The following is a 22,815-nucleotide window of genomic DNA, read 5'->3' as shown; positions in this document are numbered from 1 at the left end:
CCCCCACCACCACCACCGACGATCGAGGTCACCGGCATAGGGGAGTCGTCGAAGGGCGGCGGCAGGGGAGACTCCTGGCAGCGGCGAGATTGCCTTTTCTTTCTTCTAGAGGAAGGAAGAAAAGCGAAAAAGGCGCTCCACCTGCTTGCACTAGGGACGATTGATTCTGAAATCCTTTGTCCCCTGTTCCAAAATATGAGAGTAGTAATTTTCAAAAAGACTCTAGAAAAATGTAAATTCCAAAAAGGTCATATAGATTTTGGGTTGATCCATGTAGATTTTCTCTTTTAACTATTAATGTAGGGAAGTTGTCTTCATGTCCATTTAACGAGCGATAAGACCATAAGAGACAACCAGAAAAAATAGTACTCAAATGGTGGTCAGTCTATAGCTACATATGAATAGGTGTCAAAGTAATATTTGTCTTCTCTCTGAGTTTAGCCCATGGTCGCAAGTTGTGCCTTCCACCTATCAACAGTACCATCGGGTCTACTTTTTTTTGAGCACCCACTTAGGGCATCTCTAATGCGAACCCCTAAAATGGACACAGTATCCGTCCAGAGACATGGGTATGAGAAGCGCCATCCAACTGTGTACCTCAAACGTTCAAACGTATTTAAAACAAATTTGAACAAACCGGACGACTTTCATGCAAACTTGATGATTTTCATTAAACTAGACCACATTCATGACATTTCCATTGAACCTGATGATTTTCATTAAACCAGACCACGTTCATGTCATTTGGAAAAATTTCATTAAACAAAAGCGTCTGAAACTTGACATAGTCTAAATCTATGATGACGTATGTGTTCCAAGTCCTTGTTGTTCCCATGTTCGACATCTTCGCCGGTCTTGAGCTTCGGGAAGTGAAGCCGCGGGTCGGTGAGGAAGAGTAAGCATGAGACACAGATGTGCCCACATGGGACATGGACGCCTGTCTCCCATGTTCTACTCTCCCTCATCAAAGTTCGCGGCCTGGATATCGTCGGTCGAGGTGAGGCCCGCGATAGACGTGAACGGGACAGCCTTGTGGTGGTTGCGGCCCAGTGTGAACGATGCGGAGCTGCCGTCGTGTCCGTCCGCAATCTCCTGCGCCACCATCCCGCCTTCGCGTCTGACTCGAGCAAGCGCTGCGCGCGGCCTCATAGTACGCCTGCTGCTCGTCGAGGAAGTTTGGGTCCTCCGTGGCACGGCTGTCGCGACCTTCGAGCTCGTGAACTCGCCATAGATTTCGCTCGCTGTCAGCCGGTGATGCGCTTGCTCCATGGTGAAGTCGACATGGGCCAGCGCGAGCGGACCGGCTCATTGTCAGTTGTCTCGTCCAGTCATGTCTCTCAAGCATTGAACAGGCGCATGCGGCGCTCTTGGCCGGCACGCCGCTGCAGTGCCGGGGTCTTCCAGTTAGTTCTCAAGTTATGTTAGAAAGAATTGAGTCTGTATCATTACGAACTCTTTTTTCAGTCATCTATATCTCGACTTGCATATGCCTCTGTAATAGACTTGGGAGCGTCATCCACAAGGTATGCACTGAGATCATTATCAAATGATTTTGCAATCCTTTGTCTTTTGCTTCTCGCATGAGATCATCATTATCCTTCTCAAGGACTTTTCATGTGGGTTCGTGCAATAATCATCAGATGTACTAGATGTAGTAAATATCTCAAAAGAAATGTTAGTGGTGCTATACATATCTTCCATAGGAAACATATTTTCAAAAAATGTTGCATCACGATATGTCAATATAGTACAACATGCATATCATGTACTTCATATTTAAGTACTGAAAACTATAAGCAATGCTTCGCTGAGCAGAACCTAGAAAGACACAATCCAAAGTCTTTGGTCCGAGTTTGCATTTGTTAGTGATTGGAACATTGACTTTCACCAAGCATCCTCAAATGCGCTAATAACAAAGTGATGGTCTTCTCTCAACCCACTCATCGTAAGGGGTTTTCTCTTTATTACTGTTAGAAACTCTTTTTAGGATTTGACATGAAGTCAACAAAGCCCTTCCCCCATCATACCTTAGATAAACCAGCGGTTTCTAACATGGCATTCACCGAGTCAGTCAATGCTCGGTTTTTCCTCTCGACAACCTGTTTATTGTTTATTGGGGAGAATAGAGAGTCGCCCTCTCATGAAATAATATCATGTTCTTCACAGAATTCACCAAATATTTTGAGAAATTACTCGCCACCACGATCCGACGTAAAACGCTTGATCTTTCTCTCTAATTGATTTTCAACTTCAGCCTTATAGATTTAAAGTAGTATGGAGATTCATCTTTAGTTTGCAACAAATAAACATAGCAAAATCTACTGGCAGCATCAATCAACGTCATGAAATATATCTTTCCACCTTTTATCAATACACCATTTATCTCACATAGATCAGAACCTATGAGTTCTAGAGGTGCTAAGTTTCTCTCCTCGCGTGTCGTGTGAGGCTTCCAAGGTTGCTTCGATTGCACATGACTATGCAACTCAAAACTTTTGGCGGTAGTCAAATTTGGAACTAAACTCATACTGGATAGCCGAAACATTGAACCAAAATTAATATGACATAAACGAGTGTCAAACACTTGCATAATCTTTAATACCAACACAAATTTGGTTCACTGACTTATTGCAAAAAAAAAGCGGAACAAGCCTCCACACTCATAGCATTCGCCATAAATTGTTCATATCTCGACACAATTACTGTATTCGACTCTAAAACTACTTTAAACCCATCTCTACATCGAAGAGAGCCGCTAACAAAATTCTTGTTCACAGTAGGAACATGTTGCACGATTTTTTCGAAAGTGAACTTCAGATCCGCCGTGCCAATACCACGAACGGAAGCATGCCACCCATTTTTTATTAGGACGAAAAAAATATAGTGCGGCATGATAACAATTGAACATACAAACATCAGTACACACTTGAACATTAGCACCACCAAGATGATGATTGAAATGCTGAAAGAACAATAGACAAATTGTCATACCATCAATTTTGCTAGCGGTCACAATGTCACATTCTTGGAGCCTGTTTCCCTCTGCGTCTGCATGTTCTGGGCACTTGGAAAAGTGTCCGAGCTTCCGCACTCATTACACTCTAGCTTAGCCTTATTCATCTTCTTCTTCGTGAAAGGCAGTAGTTTTGACATGCTTATTGAGAACATGCTTGTTTTTCCCTTTGTCCTTGTTGTGTGGGTATGTCTGCACAATATGGACGCTAGACTAGACCTTACCTCCTTACTCATTAGTGTCTTTAGCAATAACTTTCTCCTCAACATTAAGAGATGATATCAGATTTTCAACTGATATCTCATGTTTCTTATGTTTCCTAGTAGTGGCCAAACTCCTGCATTGTAAGGAGTTTAATTTCCTTTACAATGCATTGTACTTCATGAGCTTATTCAACACAAAACAGTCGCTAACCATCTTGTAGTCATGAAAATGGGGTAGAGTTCACTGTCTACATCCATTGCATCGAATTTAGCATTAAAGTGCCTCACATATTTGCTTCTCATCTTGTATGTGCATATCGTGCTGGACCGTGGTCCATCGGCAACAATGTTCCCAAAAATATTTGAAGTGCATCTAAAAAGAATTCTAGGTTTTTATAAGAAGGAAAAACAACTTGAGTAGCAGAAAATCCGCTCTCCAGTAGAACTTGCTCATAACCAAACAAGATGACATGGGCGCAGCACAGGGTGTATTTGCTACACGGCATGTGCCGCCCGGTGCAGATGTGCATTTTCCGTCAGCAAATGGCATCCGTTCCATTTGTTTCATGTTTATAACAAAATTGCTGATACATTCTCATCCAAAAACGTTGCTCCATCGGTTCCAACTTTAATCTCTTGTTACAATGGTACCACAAGGAAGTGGTGAATATAAATCAGATGCTTATACAATACAGTATAATTTAGGCTTATCAGTTATGGTGACGTGTATATTATACAGGGCAAAACTCACCATCTAACGCCTACAAACAAGGATAGGGACATATAGGGTACACCAAGCCCTTCAAGGCTATCTGACTTATTATGTGTGCCAATAATCAATCAATCGATGAGGAGCATAAAAATCTCATCCAGATGCAGCCGCAACTCTCGCCACGTCGTTGCTCTCCTCTTTATCAAACTCCTCCATCAGCTCCCGTTGCCGTGGTGTCAGCTCCCTACAAATGGCACAGACAAAACAATATGTTCGTTTTGGTGTTTCTTTTCTTTCCTTTTCTTCTGTCAACTGAAATTTAGTTGAGGCAAAGAAACATACGTTGGGACTCTGATGTTGAAGTGAACATAATGGTTCCCGTACGATGACGAATTCTTCGCCTTTATTCCTGCAAAAATAAAGAGAGGGAAAAGGCATGTGCGTTAATAACATTTGGATCGAAATCCGACGACCCGGATAAAGGGGTTTCTTTTAGGGATTTAGGTGGACCACAATGACCAACCTTTGCCCCGTAGGACAACCTTCTCTCCTTGTTGGGTACCTTGGCGAACCTAGACAGGGAAAACCAAGTGCAACGTGAGCCTTTGGAAATACAGCATCATCCAACAAATACAAGCAGCATAGTCAGCTCGTGTCATGTACCATATTATAAGTTTATAACCCCAAAACTCAACTCAATAGTCCATGTATACCTACCTTGACTGAAACATTTCCGGTGAGGGTAGGTATTGTAACAGTTCCACCTAGCACAGCCTGTAAATCAAGCAGTTTTAGATACCCAAAAATATACGGAGCAATGCATGACGGTAACATATGCATCGTACTTTCATCTTTTCTTATTTTTTAAATAAACTAACTCAGAGCCTAATACACATCGGAGCTGTATCAATGGCCTAACAGTATCTGGTAAGTCTGGTGATACTGATAGGACGATTGTGCAAAGTATCGGTGCATAGTAGGAGGTGAGTTGGTGACACTGGGCAGAAGACGTAATTTGAATATTTGTTTTCCAGAAAGAAAGATATTGGTAGGAACCGGATCCCTACCAGGGCGTGGTCTCAGGTTGTAGGGGTGGAAGGAGGGAAGGCGTGGTCACCTACCAGGGCGTGGTCTCAGGTTGTAGGGGTGGAAGGAGGGAAGGCGTGGTCACCAGCGCTGGGGCACCGTCGTTGCGTGCGCGCGCGCGAGAGAGAGAGCGCAGGGGCGGCGGCTAGGGTTAGGTCTCCCGGCTCCCTAAGGAAGCCGAGCAAATATGATTGCTTCTTGCTTAATCCCAAAACGAGTCCTTACACGAGTTTATATAATCCTTCTAATAAGATAATTGGGCTAAGCCCCTAATAACGATAAGATAAACTAGGCCACAACTAACTGGGCTAAGCCCCTAATATGCCGGTCATAACATCTCTCCCTGCCTGCACAAACAGCTCATCCTCGAGCTGGAAGGCGGGGAAGATCAACGGCCGCCAAACACCTTCGCGTCAACTGGGGCGGGCTGGTCGCCGAGCCCGGCAGCGGCGGGGTCCTCCTCAATGTAGTCTGCAGCCTCCAGGTAGAAGAGTCGTGGGCAGACGTGGCCCGGTACGTAGGGCTCGTCGCAGTTGAAGCACAATCCTTGGCGGCGACGCTCGAGTTGCTCGGCCGGGGTGAGCCGGCGGAACAGGCGTGCCGCAGCCGCAGCGAGGGGGCGCCGCGGGAGCCTGGGCAGGCCGACCCTACGCGGGAACGTCCGGCCAGGGTGGCGGCCCAGCGGCCCGGGGCGGTGGCGCCTGCTGGATGGCCACCGCGCGACGCTCGAACGCGCGGGCGTAGTACATGGCCATCTGAAGGTCCTTTGGCCCGCGCATCTCCACTTCCACGCGGATGTGGTCCGGTAGGCCACCGACGAAGAGCTGAGCCCGCTGACGAGCCGAAACGCCGGGGGCGTGGCATGCCAGTGCCTGGAAGCGGTCGGCGAAGTCTTGCGCCGAGGTGAGGAACGGAAGACGCCCAAGCTCCGCCAGACGGCTCCCGCGTATAGGCGGACCGAAGCGCAAGAGGCACAAATCGCGGAAGCGCTCCCATGGTGGCATGCCGCCCTCGTCCTATTCAAGGGCGTAGTACCACGTCTGCGCGGCTCCTCGGAGATGATACGAGGCGATCCAGATGCGGTCAGACGCAAGCGTGCGCTGCCCCCTGAAAAATTGGTCGCATTGGTTGAGCCAATTTCAGGGGGTCGACGGTGCCGTCGTAGGTGTCGAACTCCAGCTTGGAGAATCTCGGCGGCGGCTGGGCGTGGACGACGGGCGGGTGCGCCTCGTCAGCACGGAGCAGCGAGGATGACGGGGCCGAGTAGGCGGGCATCAGGGTGCCGCCCTGGAACAGGGGCCCGTCGATGCTGGCGAAGGGCTCGGCGGAGCCCGAGGACCCGCCAAACTACATGGCCGGGTGCGTCGCCGGCGGGGGCAGCACGTGCGGCCCGACCGAGGACGTCGTGTAGACCGGCTCAAGGGACCCAGCGAGCCAGGCCGGTAACGGAGACGGCGACGGGGAAACCGGACCTGGTGGATGGGCACCCCCGGGCCCATCGTCGGGATGCCCAGGGCCGCGGTCGCCGGTGGCGGCGGCTGCAGCCCATAGGATCTCGCGAGGAACGTGCAGATGCCCATGACCACCTGGGTGAGATCCCGGATGGCAGCCGTCATCTCCTCCGGGGTGAAGACGACGGGGACGGGCGCGGCGGAGGTGACCGACACCGGCAAGAGCGGGGCGCTGGCCGTGGTGGCCATCGGGGCGGTCGTCGCAGTCGGCAGCGGAAGGGTCGGGGTGGGCGGCGGCGAGGACATGTGATAGAAGCTAGGGTTCTTCCCGATCTCGGACGTAGGTTGTAGGGGAACGAGGGAGGAGGGCGAGGGCTGGAGCGCGGCGGCCGGCAGCGTGGCGCCGTCCTCGCGCAGTGCGGCGGCGGTGAAGACAAGCGGCGGCTAGGGTTTAGGGTTTCCGGCTCCTCTGGGAGCCGGGCAATAGAAATAGTCTTATTGCTTACCTCTCAAAATAGTCTTACAAGTTGTATATATAACCACGATGTGAAATAAAAACTAAGGTAACTTGCGGGCTAAGCTTGCCCGGTGGGCCTCCTACGGCCGTAGGTCCGGCCGGTCATAACATCTCTCCCCGCCTGCGCAAACAGCTCGTCCTCGAGCTGAAAGTCGGGGTAGTGTTGGCGGAACTCCTCGCGCTGCTCCCAAGTAGCGTCCTCCTCTGAAAGTCCAGCCCACTGAATCAACAAGTACCAGGTGCCGCGACGCAGCTGAGCCTTCAACGCCTTCTCCGGCTCAGGAAGTAGACGCCCGTCAGTGACCGGCGGGAGCGCTGGAGGAACCGCGGGTGGCTCTCCACGGAAGGGCTTGAGCAGCCCCACATGGAAGACATCATGGATCCGCGCACCTGCCGGAAGCTGAAGACGGTAAGCCACCTTCCCAATGCGTTCCAGGATAGCAAAGGGACCGGCATAGCGAGGACCCGGCTTCCTCTTCGCGCGTGGGTCCAGGGACTGCGTAGAGCGATGAAGGAGACGCAGCCACACCCAATCACCCACCGCGAACTCCGCCTCGCGATGGTTGCCGTCGTAGTAGTGTTTGGCCAACTGCTGGGCCTGAAGGAGGCGTTGCCGGCTTCTGCCAGCATCTCGTCACGGTTCCGCAGAAGAGCACCGGCCGCCTCGGTCCGTGCCAAGGCCGGATCAACAGGAAGAATCGGCGGAGGTGGCCGGCCATAAACCACCTCAAAAGGCGTCGCACGGAGGGCGGAGTGATAAGAGGTGTTGTAGCAGTACTCCGCCCACGATAGCCAGTCCACCCATGCGCGAGGGCGATCACCTGTGACACAACGCAAATACATGGCAATCACCTTGTTAACGACCTCGGACTGGCCGTCCGTCTGAGGGTGGAAAGTTGTGCTCAGGCGGAGCTGAACGCCTGCCAGCCGGAAGAGGTCGCGCCACACATGTCCCGTGAACACGGGGTCCCGATCACTGACGATCGAAGATGGGAACCCGTGGAGACGGACAATGCTGTCGAAGAAGGCCCGAGCGAGAGACGCTGCCGTGTAGGGATGCCCGAGCGCGATGAAGTGGGCATACTTGGAGAAACGGTCAAGCACCGTGAGAATGACGAACTTGCCGCCCACCTTGGGGAGGCCCTCGATGAAGTCCATGGAGATGTCCGCCCAGACCTGGGATGGCACCTCCAAAGGCTGGAGCAAGCCAGCCGGCCGTAGAGTCTCCGTCTTGTTGCGCTGGCACATCACACAAGACCGTACCCAGTCACGGACCAGGGCAAGATCACCTGGAATGTAGAAGTCGGCGCGAAGACGATGGAGTGTCTTCTGCACACCCTCATGGACCGCCGAGTGGGCAAGGCGCAGCACCTGATGACGAAGATCGTCGTGTGCCGGAACAAAGACCCGGCGCCCATGGAGGAGCAAGCCATCGGCGAGGCGCCACGGCTCATCCAGCTCCCCCGCAGCCAGCTGCTGCTGGAGGAGTGCGTCGGCCGCGGCTGCTGTCGCCCGCCGGATGTCGGTGAAGATGGGCGAAGGAGGGCCCGGTGATGATGCAGAAGGCCGCCCCCTCAGCCGCACCGTCGTCCGTGTCGGCGTCACGCCGAGACAGGGCGTCGGCGACGGTGTTAAGGCGACCCGGACGGTACTCGACAGTGAAGTCAAACCCGAAGAGTTTACTGATCCACTGGTGCTGCGGCACGGTCGAGAGCCTCTGATCCAGCATGAACTTGAGGCTGTAGTGGTCCGTACGGATCCGGAAGGATCGACCCCAAAGATAGGGCCGCCAGTGACGCACCGCCTGTACCAAGCCAATGAGCTCGCGCTCATAGGCCGCCAGCTTAAGATGGCGGGCGGCAAAGGGCCGGCTGAAGAAGGCGAGGGGTCCATCGCCCTGATGAAAGACCGCACCGGAGGCGTCGCAGTCGAAGGTGAACAGTAGGTCGAAATCAGGCATCTGCAGGACGGGACCCGTCGTGAGGGCCCCCTTGAGGGCCTCGAACGCTGTGGTGGCCTCCTCATCCCAAGAGAAGGCGTCGCGACGGAGAAGGCGCGTGAGCGGGGCCGCGATGAGGCCAAACTCCCGGATGAATTTCCGGTAGTACCCCGCAAGGCCCAGAAATCCGCGAAGAGCCCGCGGAGACTGCGGGATCGGCCAGGCAGCGACAGCCGCCACCTTGTCGGCGTCCATGGCCACCCCCTCGGCCGAGATGACGTGGTCGAGGTAAGCGACAGAAAGCGTCCCGAACGAGCACTTCGAGCGCTTAAGATGAAGATGATGCGCCCGAAGCTCGTTGAAGACGATGGCCACATGCTGGAGGTGCTCTGCCCAAGAGGCATTGTAGATAAGAATGTCATCAAAGAAAACGAGCACAAACCGACGTAAGTAGGGCAGCAGCCATCGTTCATCAAGGCCTGAAAGGTAGCCGGGGTGTTGGAGAGGCCAAAAGGCATCACCAAGAACTCGAAGTGGCCGTGATGAGTCTGAAACGCCATCTTGGCAATGCCGTCTAGGTGCATGCGCACCTAATGATACCCTGACCGGAGATCCAGCTTGGTGAAGAAGCGCGCCCCATGCAGCTCATCGAGAAGCTCATCGACCACCGGGATAGGGAACTTGTCCTTAAGTGTGAGAGCATTAAGGGTGCGGTAGTCGATGCAGAAACGCCACGTGCCGTCCGACTTGTGAACGAGGAGGACCGGTGCAATGGATGGCGACGTGGAGATCCGGATGATGCCCGCGGCAAGCATGAGTGCACACTGCCGCTCCAACTCGTCCTTTTGCAGCTGAGGATACCGGTAGGGCCGTACGGCCACCGGTGCCGAGCCTGGCAGGAGGTGAATACGGTGGTCGTAGACCCGGGCCGGCGGAAGGCCTTGCAGCTCCTCAAAGGGATCACGGTGCTGCTGCAGGAGGTGGTCCAACAGCGGATGCTCGGCCTCGGTGGTGGTGGCCGCGGCCAGCTGGAGCGGGGGCGTCGCCGGGGTGCCTCCAATGCCCTCCCAACGGATGCGGCGGCCTAGACGCCAGAAGGTCATCGTCAGGGCATCGAAGTCCCAAAGGATGTGACGGAGAGTCCGCAAGAAGTCGACGCCGAGGATGAAGTCAAAAAAGCCCAAGTCAATGCTGGCGCATGTGATGGTGAAGTGCTCGTCGCCGATAGTGATGGGCATGTCGCGGGCGAGCCCATGGCAGAGTAGACGGTCGCCATTAGCGACGGTGACCCGCAGCTGCTCCCCGCCTGTCGGCTGTAGCGCGAGGCGCCACATGGTGGTCTCCGGCAGGAAGTTATGCGTGGAACCTGTGTCCAGGAGGGCCACCAGATGCTCGCCATGGATCGTGACCGGTAAAAGCATCGTCCGTTCATCACGGATGCCGGCCAGCGCATGGAGCGAGACGACGAGGGCTGTCGCCGGAGCGGGCGCAGGTGCAGGCGCGGGCTCCGCGGCGGCTGGGTCACCGAGGCCATCCTCCAGTGTGTCATCCTCGGTGTCGTCGGTCGTCTCCAAGTTGAAGAGGCACGGGCAGACATGGCCCGGGTCATAGGGCGCATCACAGTTAAAGCAAAGTCCCAAGTGCCGGCGCTCGAGCTGCTCCGCCCGAGAAAGGCGCCTGACAGGGCGCATCGCGGCCGGGGTGGCCGCCGGTGATGCGGTCGAAGGCGCGGGTGCTGCCGGAGGTGGCCGCCGGGGGGGGGGGTGTGCCGGCCCCCACGAGACGCGGGTGTCCGCGTCAAGGCCTGGGCGCGCTGCTCGAATGCCCGAGCATAGTACATGGCCGTCTGAAGGTCTTGGGGCCCCTTCATCTCAACGTCCACGCGGATGTGGTCGGGAAGACCGCCGACGAAGAGTTCATCCCGCTGTAGGGCCGTCACACCTGGCGCGTGACACGCCAGGGCCTGAAAGCGGTCGGTGAAATCCTGCACCGTGGAGGTGAAGGGCAGGCGGCCCAACTCGGCCAAGCGGCTCCTGCGCATCGGCGGTTCGAAACGAAGAAGGCACAGCTCGCGGAAACGCTCCCACGGGGGTATGCCGCCCTCGTCCTGCTCGAGGGCGTAGTACCATGTCTGGGCTGCCCCGCGGAGGTGGTAGGAAGCCAGCCAAGTGCGCTCTGACGCGGGCGTGCGCTCCCCACAAAAAAACTGGTAGCACTGGTTGAGCCAGTTAAGCGGGTGGTCCGAGCCGTCATAGGTGGCGAAGTCGATCTTGGCGAACCGGGGCGGCGTCTGGGTCGGCGCGCCAGGGCCCACCGGCTCGGCGATGCGGAGAGCTGATGACGGCGCCCGGTCCATGGTGGAGAGGCCGGCGTAGGCCCCCGTGGAGCCCGACGAGGCCCCGGACTGTAGCGGGGGCACCGACGGGTCCCCGGCCTCCGTGTAAACTGGCAGAGGCGACGTCCCGGTGAGCTAGGCCGGAATCGGAGACGATGACGGTGGGAACCGGACCTACTGGATCGGAAGACCACCCGGTGTGGACTAGCCCAGGCCGGAGCTGGGCGGTAGCGGTGGAACCTGGACCGGCGCAGCACGCACGGATGGCGCGGCTAGGGCTGGCGCGGGCCAGGCCGGCCATTGCGGGACCGGGGCGGGCACGGACGGCGCGGGTGGCTCCGCGAGCGCGGGCGCGGACGGCGTTGGTGGCGCCGCGAGCGCGGGCGCCGGCCACTGGGGCCAGGACGGCGCTGGAGCAGCCGGCGGCGGGAGCGCCGGGTAACCCCCGGCGATTGCTGCGGGGACCGAGTACCATGGCAGGGCCGGCGGTCCGGATGGAACGGCCGGCGGCAGCGGCGGTGGCGGCCCGTACGGGCTGGCCAAGTAAAGGCGGATGCCCTGGACCGCGACCACCAGGTCATTGAGGACACCGGCCATGGCCTCCGGGGAGTAGTGGGTCGGCATGGTGGACGGTGATGGCGGCGGATCCGTGACGGCGGGCGGCGACTGGCCGGTCGACGCGCGGGAGGTGGAAGTCATCGGCGCCGAAGGGAGGGCCAGCGGGGCCGTGGCGGTCGGCGATGACGCGGCGGCGGTGGTGGCGAGGGGCAGCGACGGGGTCGGTGGTGGTGATGACATGGTCGAAACCAAGCTAGCTGATACCAAGGTGATAGGAGCTAGAGTTCTTCCCGATCTCGGACGTAGGTTGTAGGGGAACAAGGGAGGAGGGCGAGGGCTGGAGCGCGGCGGCCGGCGGCGGGGCGGTGAAGACAAGCGGCGGCTAGGGTTTAGGGTTTCCGGCTCCTCTGGGAGCCGGGCAATAGAAAATAGTCTTATTGCTTACCTCTCAAAATAGTCTTACAAGTTGTATATATAACCACGATGTGAAATAAAAACTAAGATAACTTGCGGGCTAAGCTTGCCCGGTGGGCCTCGTACGGCCGTAGGTCCGGCCGGTCATAACAACATGATCGCACCGCAGCTATCTGATACCAAATTGGTAGGAACCGGATCCCTACCAGGGCGTGGTCTCAGGTTGTAGGGGTGGAAGGAGGGATGGCGTGGACGAAGGCGTGGTCGCCGGCGCTGGGGCGCCATCGTTGCGTGCGCGCGCGCGAGAGAGAGAGAGAGCGTAGGGGCGGCGGCTAGGGTTAGGCCTCCCGGCTCCCTAAGGAAGCCGAGCAAATATGATTGCTTCTTGCTTAATCCCAAAACGGGTCCTTACACGAGTTTATATAATCCTCCTAATAAGATAATTGGGCTAAGCCCCTAATAACGGTAAGATAAACTGGGCCACAACTAACTGGGCTAAGCCCCTAATATGCCGGTCATAACAGATGTGATCTGCATAATGCAGTTACTTAAGAGTTCAGATCGGTGGGAACAACAAAGGGGAGGGCGACAATAGTAAGAGAGTTCACCTGGGCCATGCTTAGAACAGCATCAACATGCACATGGTTGCCTTCTCTACGGAAGATAGGATCCTCTCTGACCTGTAATAGGAAAATGAGTATTAGGGCTCCTTTACGAAAGCACTTACAAATGAAGGTTCTTTTTTCATAGAAAAATATTAAAGAAATTAATAAATTGTCCTGACTAACTAGACTCCACAGTGCAGCAACACAAACAAGCCATAATTTCACTTGAAACATACTCCCTCTGTAAACTTCTATAAGACATTTTAGGTCACTACTTTAGTAACCTAAAACGTCTAATAAAAGTTTACAGAGGTAGTACCAATTTAACTGACAGATAGAGTCGGAAATTTGACCAAAGAGAAATGTAACCTTGATAGTCAAAAGAAGGTCACCAGGTTTATTGCGCTCCACATCTGCACCACCCTGACCACGAACCTTTATAGTCTCATTGTCATCAATTCCTGAAGAAGCGCGCTAGTTATATATAATACACATAAAAATGTAAGTATTTTCCTAGACTCCAAAAGAACCGCGCAGTTGCATACTTGTAGTAACAACTACTCAAACATTAACAGAAAAGGAAGAATAATTAAATAGAAGCATATTTAATAGAACAGTGAAATGAGCTATTGCCATTAAACAGGGCCGGATTTAGTGTGGCACCCCCTCGAAAATTGCAAAACATTTTTTAGTATGTACCTAACACTAAATACCTACAAGTTAATGCAACTTTAAGACTACTTGTCGAGATTATGACGATGTTCAGACCAAATTATACTATCTAATTATCTATAGTGTAAAGTTTCACAAACTTTGAACTGTGGCACCCCAAGTCTGAGATTCTAGGTCCACCACTGCAGTTAAAAGTACCATCTCTACATTAGTAGTGCTAATAAATAAAGTCTGGAAGGGGAGATATACTTCTGCATTGTGTCAAGTAGTTGGGTTGGTATCAGTGGTATGTCCACCTAGGTAAGTTAGTCTTAGTTCACACTTTACAGCAAGCAAAGCTACCGATAAACAAAAATTATATGCAAAATGCATATATTTGGTTTGTGGCCACGGGCCAAATCTACCCTACCTAGTTTACATGGTTGCCAATCTTTTTGGCATGCCCATGCCCCTTGTTACTCTAGCGCACTGGCACGGGTAAGTAAAACCTTATCCAAAAGAACCCAAGAGCTCTGTATACCCAAATTCAAGTTGCAACGAGTCAGATATCAAGCATATACATGGTAATGATTAGTCGTTTTTACCAGCCATTATGTCAAGCTTGACTGATTTTTTCCCCTTGACAAGCTGATGGCCCTTACATGTCTTGCAAAAACTCTTCAAGTGAAACATGGAAAAGCAGATTAAGTTAGGATAAATCATAGAACAGAAAGTTCAGAATTAACAATTTACTGTACAATCACATTGAGCAATTCATATCATGTACTTGGCATAATGCAGAAATCTTAAGAATTACTACCCCAAATTGTTCAAAGCATCAAAGATGTTAATTCACCTCATATGACAGTGATGTAACTGAGGATCATAACAGACAGCAACTTCACCTTACATGGCAATAATACCATAAAGACTAAACTTGGAGGAACATATAGACAAAATAAGCCTTTGAGGCAGAAATGTACCTTCACAATTTTTCCGCTTCCACCGCACCGAGAACAAGTAGATTCAAAACTCAACATACCCCTCTGGATGAATGTCTGTACTCATAAGATGACACTTTTAAGGTCAGGAAAGTAATCTCCGAGTGAAATACTCTGTCAAAACATCATTTAAAAGGAGACATACCACACCAGCACCTCTACAAGCTTTACATGTTTGAGGTATAGTGCCAGGTGGAACGCCACTTCCATCTGCAATCAATAAATGTTACACTTTAGCCATCAAACGGGAGGTGTGGGGGTGGGGGTGCGCACAATTCAGAAAATTCCTACATCAACGGAATAATAGACAGATGATAACACGTACTGCAGGTCCCACAGAGAACATCAGCCTCATATGTAATAGTTTTTCTGCATCCTTGAACAGCTTCCATGAATGACAATTCAACAGGAATCTACAATTGAGAAAAAGAAAAATGAGCATTGCAACAATATATCAAGTTCAAAGTAACCGTTGCAATGAAGAAGAGTAACCTGGACATCTTGGCCTCCTCTGTCAAAGATCTGGTTGACATGGCAAAAAAATAAAAAATCAAGGAACTACATCATATAATATGTTTATTAAAGTATACATAAGCCTACGCCTTACACTAAAGAATAAAGGAACTGCATTAGGTTAAAAACCATAAGTGCACTACAATGTTTACATGAACACCTTTGTACAATTTTTTTTTAAGTCACGTATGGGCTGTTCGCCCCTTTTCTTCTATCTATATATTTCACATGCAGTTCTCCTGCATGGTTCAAACAAAAAAAGTCCACTTATGTTTTGAAGTCCCTGCATTGAAGGCAATCACATATTTTGAGTTTGTAAAGCACAGCCTCGTGGATACAACAGCTTACAGTGACAACCAAAAAATGTACAAGGGCCAATTTACTGATACTAAATAAAAACAAAGGACCTCTTACATCGGTAAAAATATCACCAAATGGATTATCACCAGCAAAGTCCCCACCGCTATCAGGGGAACCATCTGGGCCACCCCCTGATGCTAGGCGCTCATAAGCTTCAACTCCAAGCTGTCAACATGTAATAGTTAATACATAAGCACTAGATTTCGTGTATCTTAGAATTAATTTTAGTGATTAGAAAATCAATGTTATCATTATGTAAGCAAGTTTAGATAAACAGTTAACACAGAAAGAAATGAAATTAAAAGCTTGTTTCTTATTTATGATGGCATTGAGTTTATAATTATATATTAATATTATTTTATTTTCATACAAAACAAAGTAAGAACCTGATCATATGTTCCGCGCTTATCATCATCCTTCAAAACCTAGAGAAAATCACAAACAATAGCAGTCTTTTAGATAAACATGCACCATGGCTCACCAAACAGAATAAATTGTGTCTACGAAAACTTCATACCTCATAGGCCCGGTTAACTTCCTGGAATTTCTTTTCTGTGCCAGAATCATCTTTATTAGTATCGGGGTGGAACTTCTTTGCAAGCTGGAGAAGCATGCCAGTTAAGCTAAAATTTGACGAGCTAACAAATGTTACAAAGGAGACAGAAAGATCATCTAGTACATGAAGATCATGAATTGTTGATCAAACAGCCCAAAGATATAAAAAATACAATGTAATTGATCCGCAACGGTAGATCAGAAGAAGTTGATCCTTTAGGCGTGCAGTCTCTGTAAGGGGGCAGGACTATCTCTCTCATAAGCCATCATTGACAAGAAATAGCTTCTCTACTGGTCCAAAAAGTGTTCCATGTTGAAAAAAACTATTTGCTGCAGAGGTAAACAATCGCCTGTCTGGAACTTAAGAATGTGTGCACCATGACCCAACTATACTCATTGGATTCTAAAACTAGCACTAGTAATTTCAGTTTAGAAACCTCTCATGACAAAATGTAACAAAAGTGAGGGCACTTTATCTCTTTTAAACAAGAAACTGTAGGCTAACATTGCCAGTGAGCAGGGCCTGGCATTATCTAATTGTTTCTCTGGAATTTTGCCATGTTCTCTAGATCGGCAAGTGCGAGGTGGCATGGCTAAAAAGGTGAAATACAAATAACGTATCTAGTTTCTGAAAGACATCGTGCGACAACAAAAGATGTTCCTGCATCTGCCTTCTCAGAAAGTACACTCTGGGAGGAGGACAATAGGTCTTACAAAGGCAGTATAACTGGTTTCTGCCAAGGCTACTGGCAGCATGCTAATCCACTCTGCAGAAGCCCTGGAAGATAGCACGTCAAAGCTTGTGGTGGTGTGTACAATTAGACCTGAACCACCCATGGCGAGCATAAACTTCTTAGAAAACCTTAGGTGAGTAGAGATTTTCCCTTCTTTAGCCAAAATTTAAAAATTCCCAAACAGATCTTGGCTAACCAATCCTGATGAAAGATCCAGCTAGGCATTATTGATCAATTATAGTGCATTTCTGCACATAACGAGCTAACAAGAGAATATGATGGTATGTCCAACAACATGTCAAATTTCTTTATTTATTTGGTCCAGGCCCTGTTTCATGTTAACCATTCTGGTATAGTATAGTAACATCTCGGAATAAACAGGAACCTCCAGAAAGTTAATCAAGTTATAACTGATCAATAATGAATATCGTAAGCCTTAATTGAGACAAAGTGAATACAGACCCCATAATATGCCTTCTTTATGTCTGATGCAGAAGCATCAGAGCTCACTCCGAGCACATCATAGTAATCCCTTGCATCCACCCTCGCTGTGGCTAAAATCATAAAAATAAGTTCTTAACTTCTTATCATAGAAATAAACAAAAGGAACATGGAATTTAGTTACCAAACGAAAAATAACAAAGGGAGTCACTCATAATTCAAATAAAAGGCAAGATTGAAATAAGACTTTTGCATTACAAATGGTCCAAGGCTGAGTGCCTGTGTCTGACAAATGGCAACGACAATATGGGTACTGGTAAATGATAAAATCAAGCATAAATTTACATTGTCTCTTCATACTTCATACAGCTGTCATGGTAAAGGTTCAACGAGGCACTAGGCTTTTGTGCGTATAGCCCGCCTAAGCGACTGCGCGGCAGCAACAAGATGGGCAGCTCTGGAAAGGAGAAATCAGGGGGGGGGGGGGGGGGGGGGGGGATCCGACCATTCCCAAAAGCCCATTTATCCCAGTAAAGTGCTGCTTTACTTCGGTTAGGTATGCCTTCATATGCAGCTTCCACAAACAACCAAGCCACCAGCAGTGACAGAGACAACCTGCCATGCACCATCTTTTCACGGCAGTGCTTTTTTGCGTGCCTAGGCAAGCACCTAGGAACACTTCTTTTAACCTTCATAGCGGTGACGTGTTCTTTTAAGGACGAGTAGCAACAACCCAGCTTCAGGGCCACTCCAATTTGCAGAATTTCAGGAACACTAAAATAGGGAAAATGCAGGATTGCAATGGCACGCCCTCTTGAGTCTTACATGCCCAGAAACCATAGGAATTTGCACGAAAGTGTCTTCATTTACATCATACGAAAAACATAGAAAGTAATGATGAGCCATAGCAATTTCCAAGCGGTTCCGTTAGAATTAAGTGCAAAGTGGCACATAATAAAATTTCCCAAGATCGAAAGTCCAACAATCAAACTACCACTACAGAAAGAATTTCTAAGGATCGTAACCTACTCAATTCATTTGAATCAAGACGCCCACTGGCCCACTAGGAAGCTAGAGTCAAGAGTCAGATGAGTGTACCATATTGCTCTATTCATACTTTCATAGTTCGAAAACAGGCAAAAGAAAACGAACTCCTGATTTACGTTTGACATGTTAGCAACAAGTTACTAGGAATTTGACAATGTTATGGGTTTGTATACAACTAGTGCCACTTGGAAGATTAGCACAACTAGCGCCACTTGGAAGATTATAAAGTGTCTAGTGGCTACATAATCTACAGAATAATATAACCCTGGCAAGGACAGTGGGAGATATATTATGGTTGATCCCTTTTGGGGATATTGAATCATCAAATCACTCTGTTGGTGAATCAGGGAAAGTGTTCAACACTGGACATAGCAAGCTAGCACCGATATGAGTGACCATAACACTGATGGGTTGTGTTTTAATGCAAAGGAAATTACCAATATGTCAAGATGGTTGACATCCACAGACACATACTTTTACTGATAGAAGAAATGCTGGTTGCCTGGACTGAAAGGATTCAGATATGAAATGTTGACTTCATTTAAAAATTGACAAAATAACACTGAGGATTTGTTCACTATTACAAGAGTATGATAATCTCGTTTGGTTGAGATACTTATTAGCAGGGACGGATTCAAGGGGGGACGAGGCCCCCTCCCTCCCCCCCCCCCCCAAAAAAAAAACGATTTTATCTCCCCTTTAATAGTGTTTAGTTTTTCCCTGAATTATGCAGCTTCTGTTACCGTTCGCACCCCCCCCCCTCTCTCCCCCTGTCGCTGTGAACGTAAAGCCTCCAAGATTATTCATGATTCCCTTCCTAACAGCCAACGTAACATATTGTGTACCAAAAGCCCAAAAGCCGGCAAAAGAAAAGGAGAGCCCATCATGTTTGAAATAGGGTGCAGGCCTAGGTAGGACTTGGCATCGGCACGAACGGACAGACAGATCAGTTCTCTCTGCTTCCTGGCTGCTGCGGCGATGCAATCAACGCCTCACGCCAGCTGCCTGCTGTCACAGTGGTGATCTATTGCACTATCATTTGGGGGCGGCCGAGCAGCGATCCACTGGCGCACTGCCATTTGGCAGGCCACACAACAGTGCGGCAAGGACATAAGGAAAAGGATTAGTTTACTTTCGTCATTAGATTACTTCATGCCTTTAAACCTAAATAGAATTGTAGAAACTTCAAACGTTAAATTTTAACTATGAAATTTCTGATTGCCTCCGTGTGCTTATGCGTACATGGAAAGGAAGAGAGCTCAATCAATTCATAATTTTATCAATCCAATAAGTTGAGTTCTCAGGACATCATTACCAGGTTGACAACAGGAGTATAGATCGTATACAAGATTTAATTGTCCAATTGGTTATTTACAGATATGAAGAGGAAGAGCTCAGTTTAGAACATTTTCAAGCCAATCGGAACTAGTAGGCAATTTTAATTCTGAAGAAATTATCTAGACCGTCAAGTGTGTCAATCATGATGGTTGTAAATTATATTGCAGAACAACGGACATATTTTGAGCATCTAGGTGTTACAATATTTACCATGCTATGTGAGCCCCCCCCCCCCCCTCTCACAATTTCCTGGCTCCGTCCCTGCTTCTTTTTCCTATTGCAGTGAAGTACGATAATCTTGTCTGGTTAAGATGTTTTTATATGCATAGGTGGTAGCGCTTTTATTTTCCATAATCAATTAGGGAAGGGATATGTTATTCCATTCAAGCAGAGATGCAAGGTGCTGAGGAAAACCATTGATTAACAGAACTCATGCAACTACAATCTGATGTACTAACCGCAGAACAGCTACTCTCACAGCAGCTTAAAAATAAGCAAACTGAAGCGCATTAATTACAAAATGCCCAAAACTTGGTTTCCAACTTTCAACTCTGACAGTGGTTATAGAACTGAAGTACGCCCGACAAGGTAGACAAATTGCTATCTGAGAAATGGTATTGCACAGCAGAACACATCAAATGTACCGGAGGGCTTACCATGGAACGACCTGCTCGGGCACCACCAACTCGGGCTCCTTCTCTCCTTCGCTGTTCAGTGATCTCGGGTCAGCTTTTCTCGGACAATTCACGCGAAAATATCGAAATTTAAACTTCAAGCGAGGGGCCTGACCTGGATCGAGAAGCCGCGACGGGGTGCCCCGCGCCGACGAGGCGGCGGGGAGATGGCGGGAGAACACCTCGAGCTGGCATGGAGGTAAAATGGGTTAGCCGTGAGGAACCAGGGTTGGATGGGAGGAGAAGCGGGAGGGAGAAGGGGGAGGGGAGGGGAGGGACATGAGCTCACCTTCGACTTCGAGGAGGTCACGACGGCGGCGAGCCTAGAGGCGGCGACGCGCGCCATGGGGGCGGACCTGAGGAAACCCTACGTTGTGCAGGAGGCGGAAACTACACGGCAGAACCGTCAAAAAAGAAAAACCGTGAAGGGTTTTAGCTGGGTTTCAAAAGGCCGAAAGGATTCAAAGAAATGGAATTCAATGTCCAAGGTTTGGATTTAAAGTTAAACGCGTGTATTTTCGAGTAGAATGTTTGAATTGCAGGTGCTTTCTGATTTATCTTCACTAACCTGCGTTGTAACAAAATATTTATATTCTAGTACGTTAGCTCCTTCCCATATTAATGTGATGGGTGTGGCTAGATCTTAGTCAACTGGGATTTAACCAAGTTTCAATCAAGTAACATAACATGCAAAAGAGAAAAAGAAAAAACTAAGAATTTTTTTTTGCATTGATCTTAATATAAGATCTCGCGGATATAGCGTCGACTGAGACTTAAGTCTCAGTCGACCGAGACTTAGCAATATTGTAATGCGATGGTGTAAATAAATTTTAAAACAGTGTGTTTCTCCAGTTATGTGGGTGGAACCCTAGGAGGCGATCTTTCACGATTTGGAGGGGGTTCCCGAAAAACACGACAAACACACGAAGAACACAAGAGGAAACACTCAAATTGACTTGATCCAATCACACATATGCTAGATCTTGGGAATCGTTGCATGGAAAACAAAAAAAATCTACGCACACGCAAAGATCTATCCATGGAGATGCATAGCAACGAGGGGGGAGTGTGTCTACGCACCCTCGTAGACCGTAAGCGAAAGCGTTTATCAACGCGGTTGATGTAGTCGTACACCTTCACGATCCGCCCCGATTAAGTACCGAATGTATGGCACCTCCGTGTTCAGCACACGTTCAGCTCGATGACGTCATCTCTTTCTTGATCCAGCAAGAGGGGCGAAGTAGTATATGAGTTCCGGCAGCACGACGGCGTGGTGACGGTTGGTGATGAAGAGCAATCTCCGTAGGGCTTCGCCAAGCACTACAGAAACTAGACGGAGGATAAACCAGAGGGGATGAGGTTGCCGGCACACGGCTTGGTGAATCTTAATGTGTCTTGGGTGCTAGCCCTGCCCCTCTATTTATATGTTGAGCCTTCAGGTCGAAACTTGGAGTAAAAGCCTCCTCAAAGTCGGTTTTGCCCTCAAGGAAGAGTCCTTCTCGGACTTTCAGGACCAGACGCCACAGTCCTTGGCGTCTGGCCCAAACGCCATGGGCCTCAGCATTTGGCCCAGGGCCAGACGCCAGGGTCTCCGGCGTTTGGCCCCCTAGCCTCCGCAAAACTCCTTTTGCACCGACCTAAAGCCCCGTGGGCTTTACCCCTTGGCCGAACCATATCATCCTATATATCAATCTTTACCTCCGGACCATTCCGGAGCTCCTCGTCATGTCCGTGATCTCATCCGGGACTCCGAACAACATTTGGTCACCAACATACATAACTCATATAGTACTATATCGTCAACGAACGTTAAGGTGCGGACCCTACAGGTTCGAGAACTATGTAGACATGACCGAGACACCTCTGTGGTCAATAACCAATAGCGGAACCTGGATGCCCATATTGGCTCCTATATATTCTACGAAGATCTTTATCGGTCGAACCTTATGACAACATACGTAATTCCCTTTGTCTATCGGTATGTTACTTGCCCGAGATTCGATCGTCGATATCTTCATACCTAGTCCAATCTCGTTACCGGCAAGTCTCTTTACTCGTTCCTGTTGGGGAACGTAGCATGCAATTTCAAAAAAAAAATCCTACCATCACGCAAGATCTATCTAGGAGATGCATAGCAACGAGAGGGGGAGAGTGTGTCCACGTACCCTTGTAGACCGAAAGCGGAAGCGTTAGCTTAACGCGATTGATGTAGTCGAACGTCCTCGCATTCCAACCGATCAAGCACCGAACGTACGGCACCTCCGAGTTCTGCACACGTTCAGCTCGATGACATCCCTTGAACTCTTGATCCAGCAGAGGGTCAAGGGAGAGTTTAGTCAGCACGACGGCGTGGTGACGGTGATGGTGATGTGATCCGCGCAGGGCTTCGCCTAAGCACTACGACGCTATGACCGGAGGAATAAACTGTGGAGGGGGGCACCGCACATGGCTAAGAGAACAATTTATGTGCTATGGGGTGCCCCCTGCCCCCGTATATAAAGGAGGAGGGGAGGAGGCTGCCGGCCTAGGGGCACGCCCAAGTGGGGGTAAACCCACTAGGACTCCTAGTCCTAGTAGGTTTCCCCCTTCATTCTCATGGAGGGGGAAAGAGGGAAGGGAGAGGGAGGAGGAGAAGGAAAGGGGGGCGCCGCCCCTCCCCTTGTCCAAT

General features: G+C 49.8%; 1 protein-coding gene across 1 annotated transcript; it reads right to left on the bottom strand.

The window, feature by feature from the left end:
* Window positions 1-3,801: 3,801 nt before the first annotated feature.
* Window positions 3,802-20,595, bottom strand: LOC123120081 (chaperone protein dnaJ GFA2, mitochondrial). The gene is made up of 18 exons (XM_044540087.1): window positions 20,437-20,595; window positions 20,263-20,335; window positions 20,130-20,180; window positions 17,110-17,201; window positions 15,876-15,959; window positions 15,745-15,783; window positions 15,413-15,523; window positions 14,978-15,007; window positions 14,811-14,898; window positions 14,631-14,695; window positions 14,468-14,542; window positions 14,090-14,162; window positions 13,203-13,294; window positions 12,837-12,908; window positions 4,646-4,702; window positions 4,452-4,500; window positions 4,271-4,337; window positions 3,802-4,172 (listed from the first exon to the last, which is right to left on the bottom strand). The coding sequence occupies exons 1-18, from the start codon at window positions 20,491-20,493 to the stop codon at window positions 4,082-4,084; spliced, it is 1,266 nt and encodes a 421-aa protein (XP_044396022.1). The 5' UTR covers window positions 20,494-20,595; the 3' UTR covers window positions 3,802-4,081.
* Window positions 20,596-22,815: the final 2,220 nt, after the last annotated feature.

The sequence above is a fragment of the Triticum aestivum genome, chromosome 5D (assembly GCF_018294505.1).
Source record: "Triticum aestivum cultivar Chinese Spring chromosome 5D, IWGSC CS RefSeq v2.1, whole genome shotgun sequence".
Taxonomy (NCBI): Eukaryota; Viridiplantae; Streptophyta; class Magnoliopsida; order Poales; family Poaceae; genus Triticum; species Triticum aestivum.
The sequence above is the reverse complement of the archived record's forward strand: the minus strand, read 5'-3'. Positions and strand labels throughout refer to the sequence as shown.

Bases quoted from the DNA above. Each gene is read 5' to 3' on its own strand.
- LOC123120081 (XM_044540087.1), bottom strand. From the start codon at position 20,493: ATGGCGCGCGTCGCCGCCTCTAGGCTCGCCGCCGTCGTGACCTCCTCG. The intron at 13,295-14,089 runs GTAAAAACGACT...GCGCTTCTTCAG, and splicing joins CAAGCTTGACATAATGGCTG to GAATTGATGACAATGAGACT. The intron at 4,338-4,451 runs GTTGGTCATTGT...TTATTTTTGCAG, and splicing joins GGTTGTCCTACGGGGCAAAG to GAATAAAGGCGAAGAATTCG.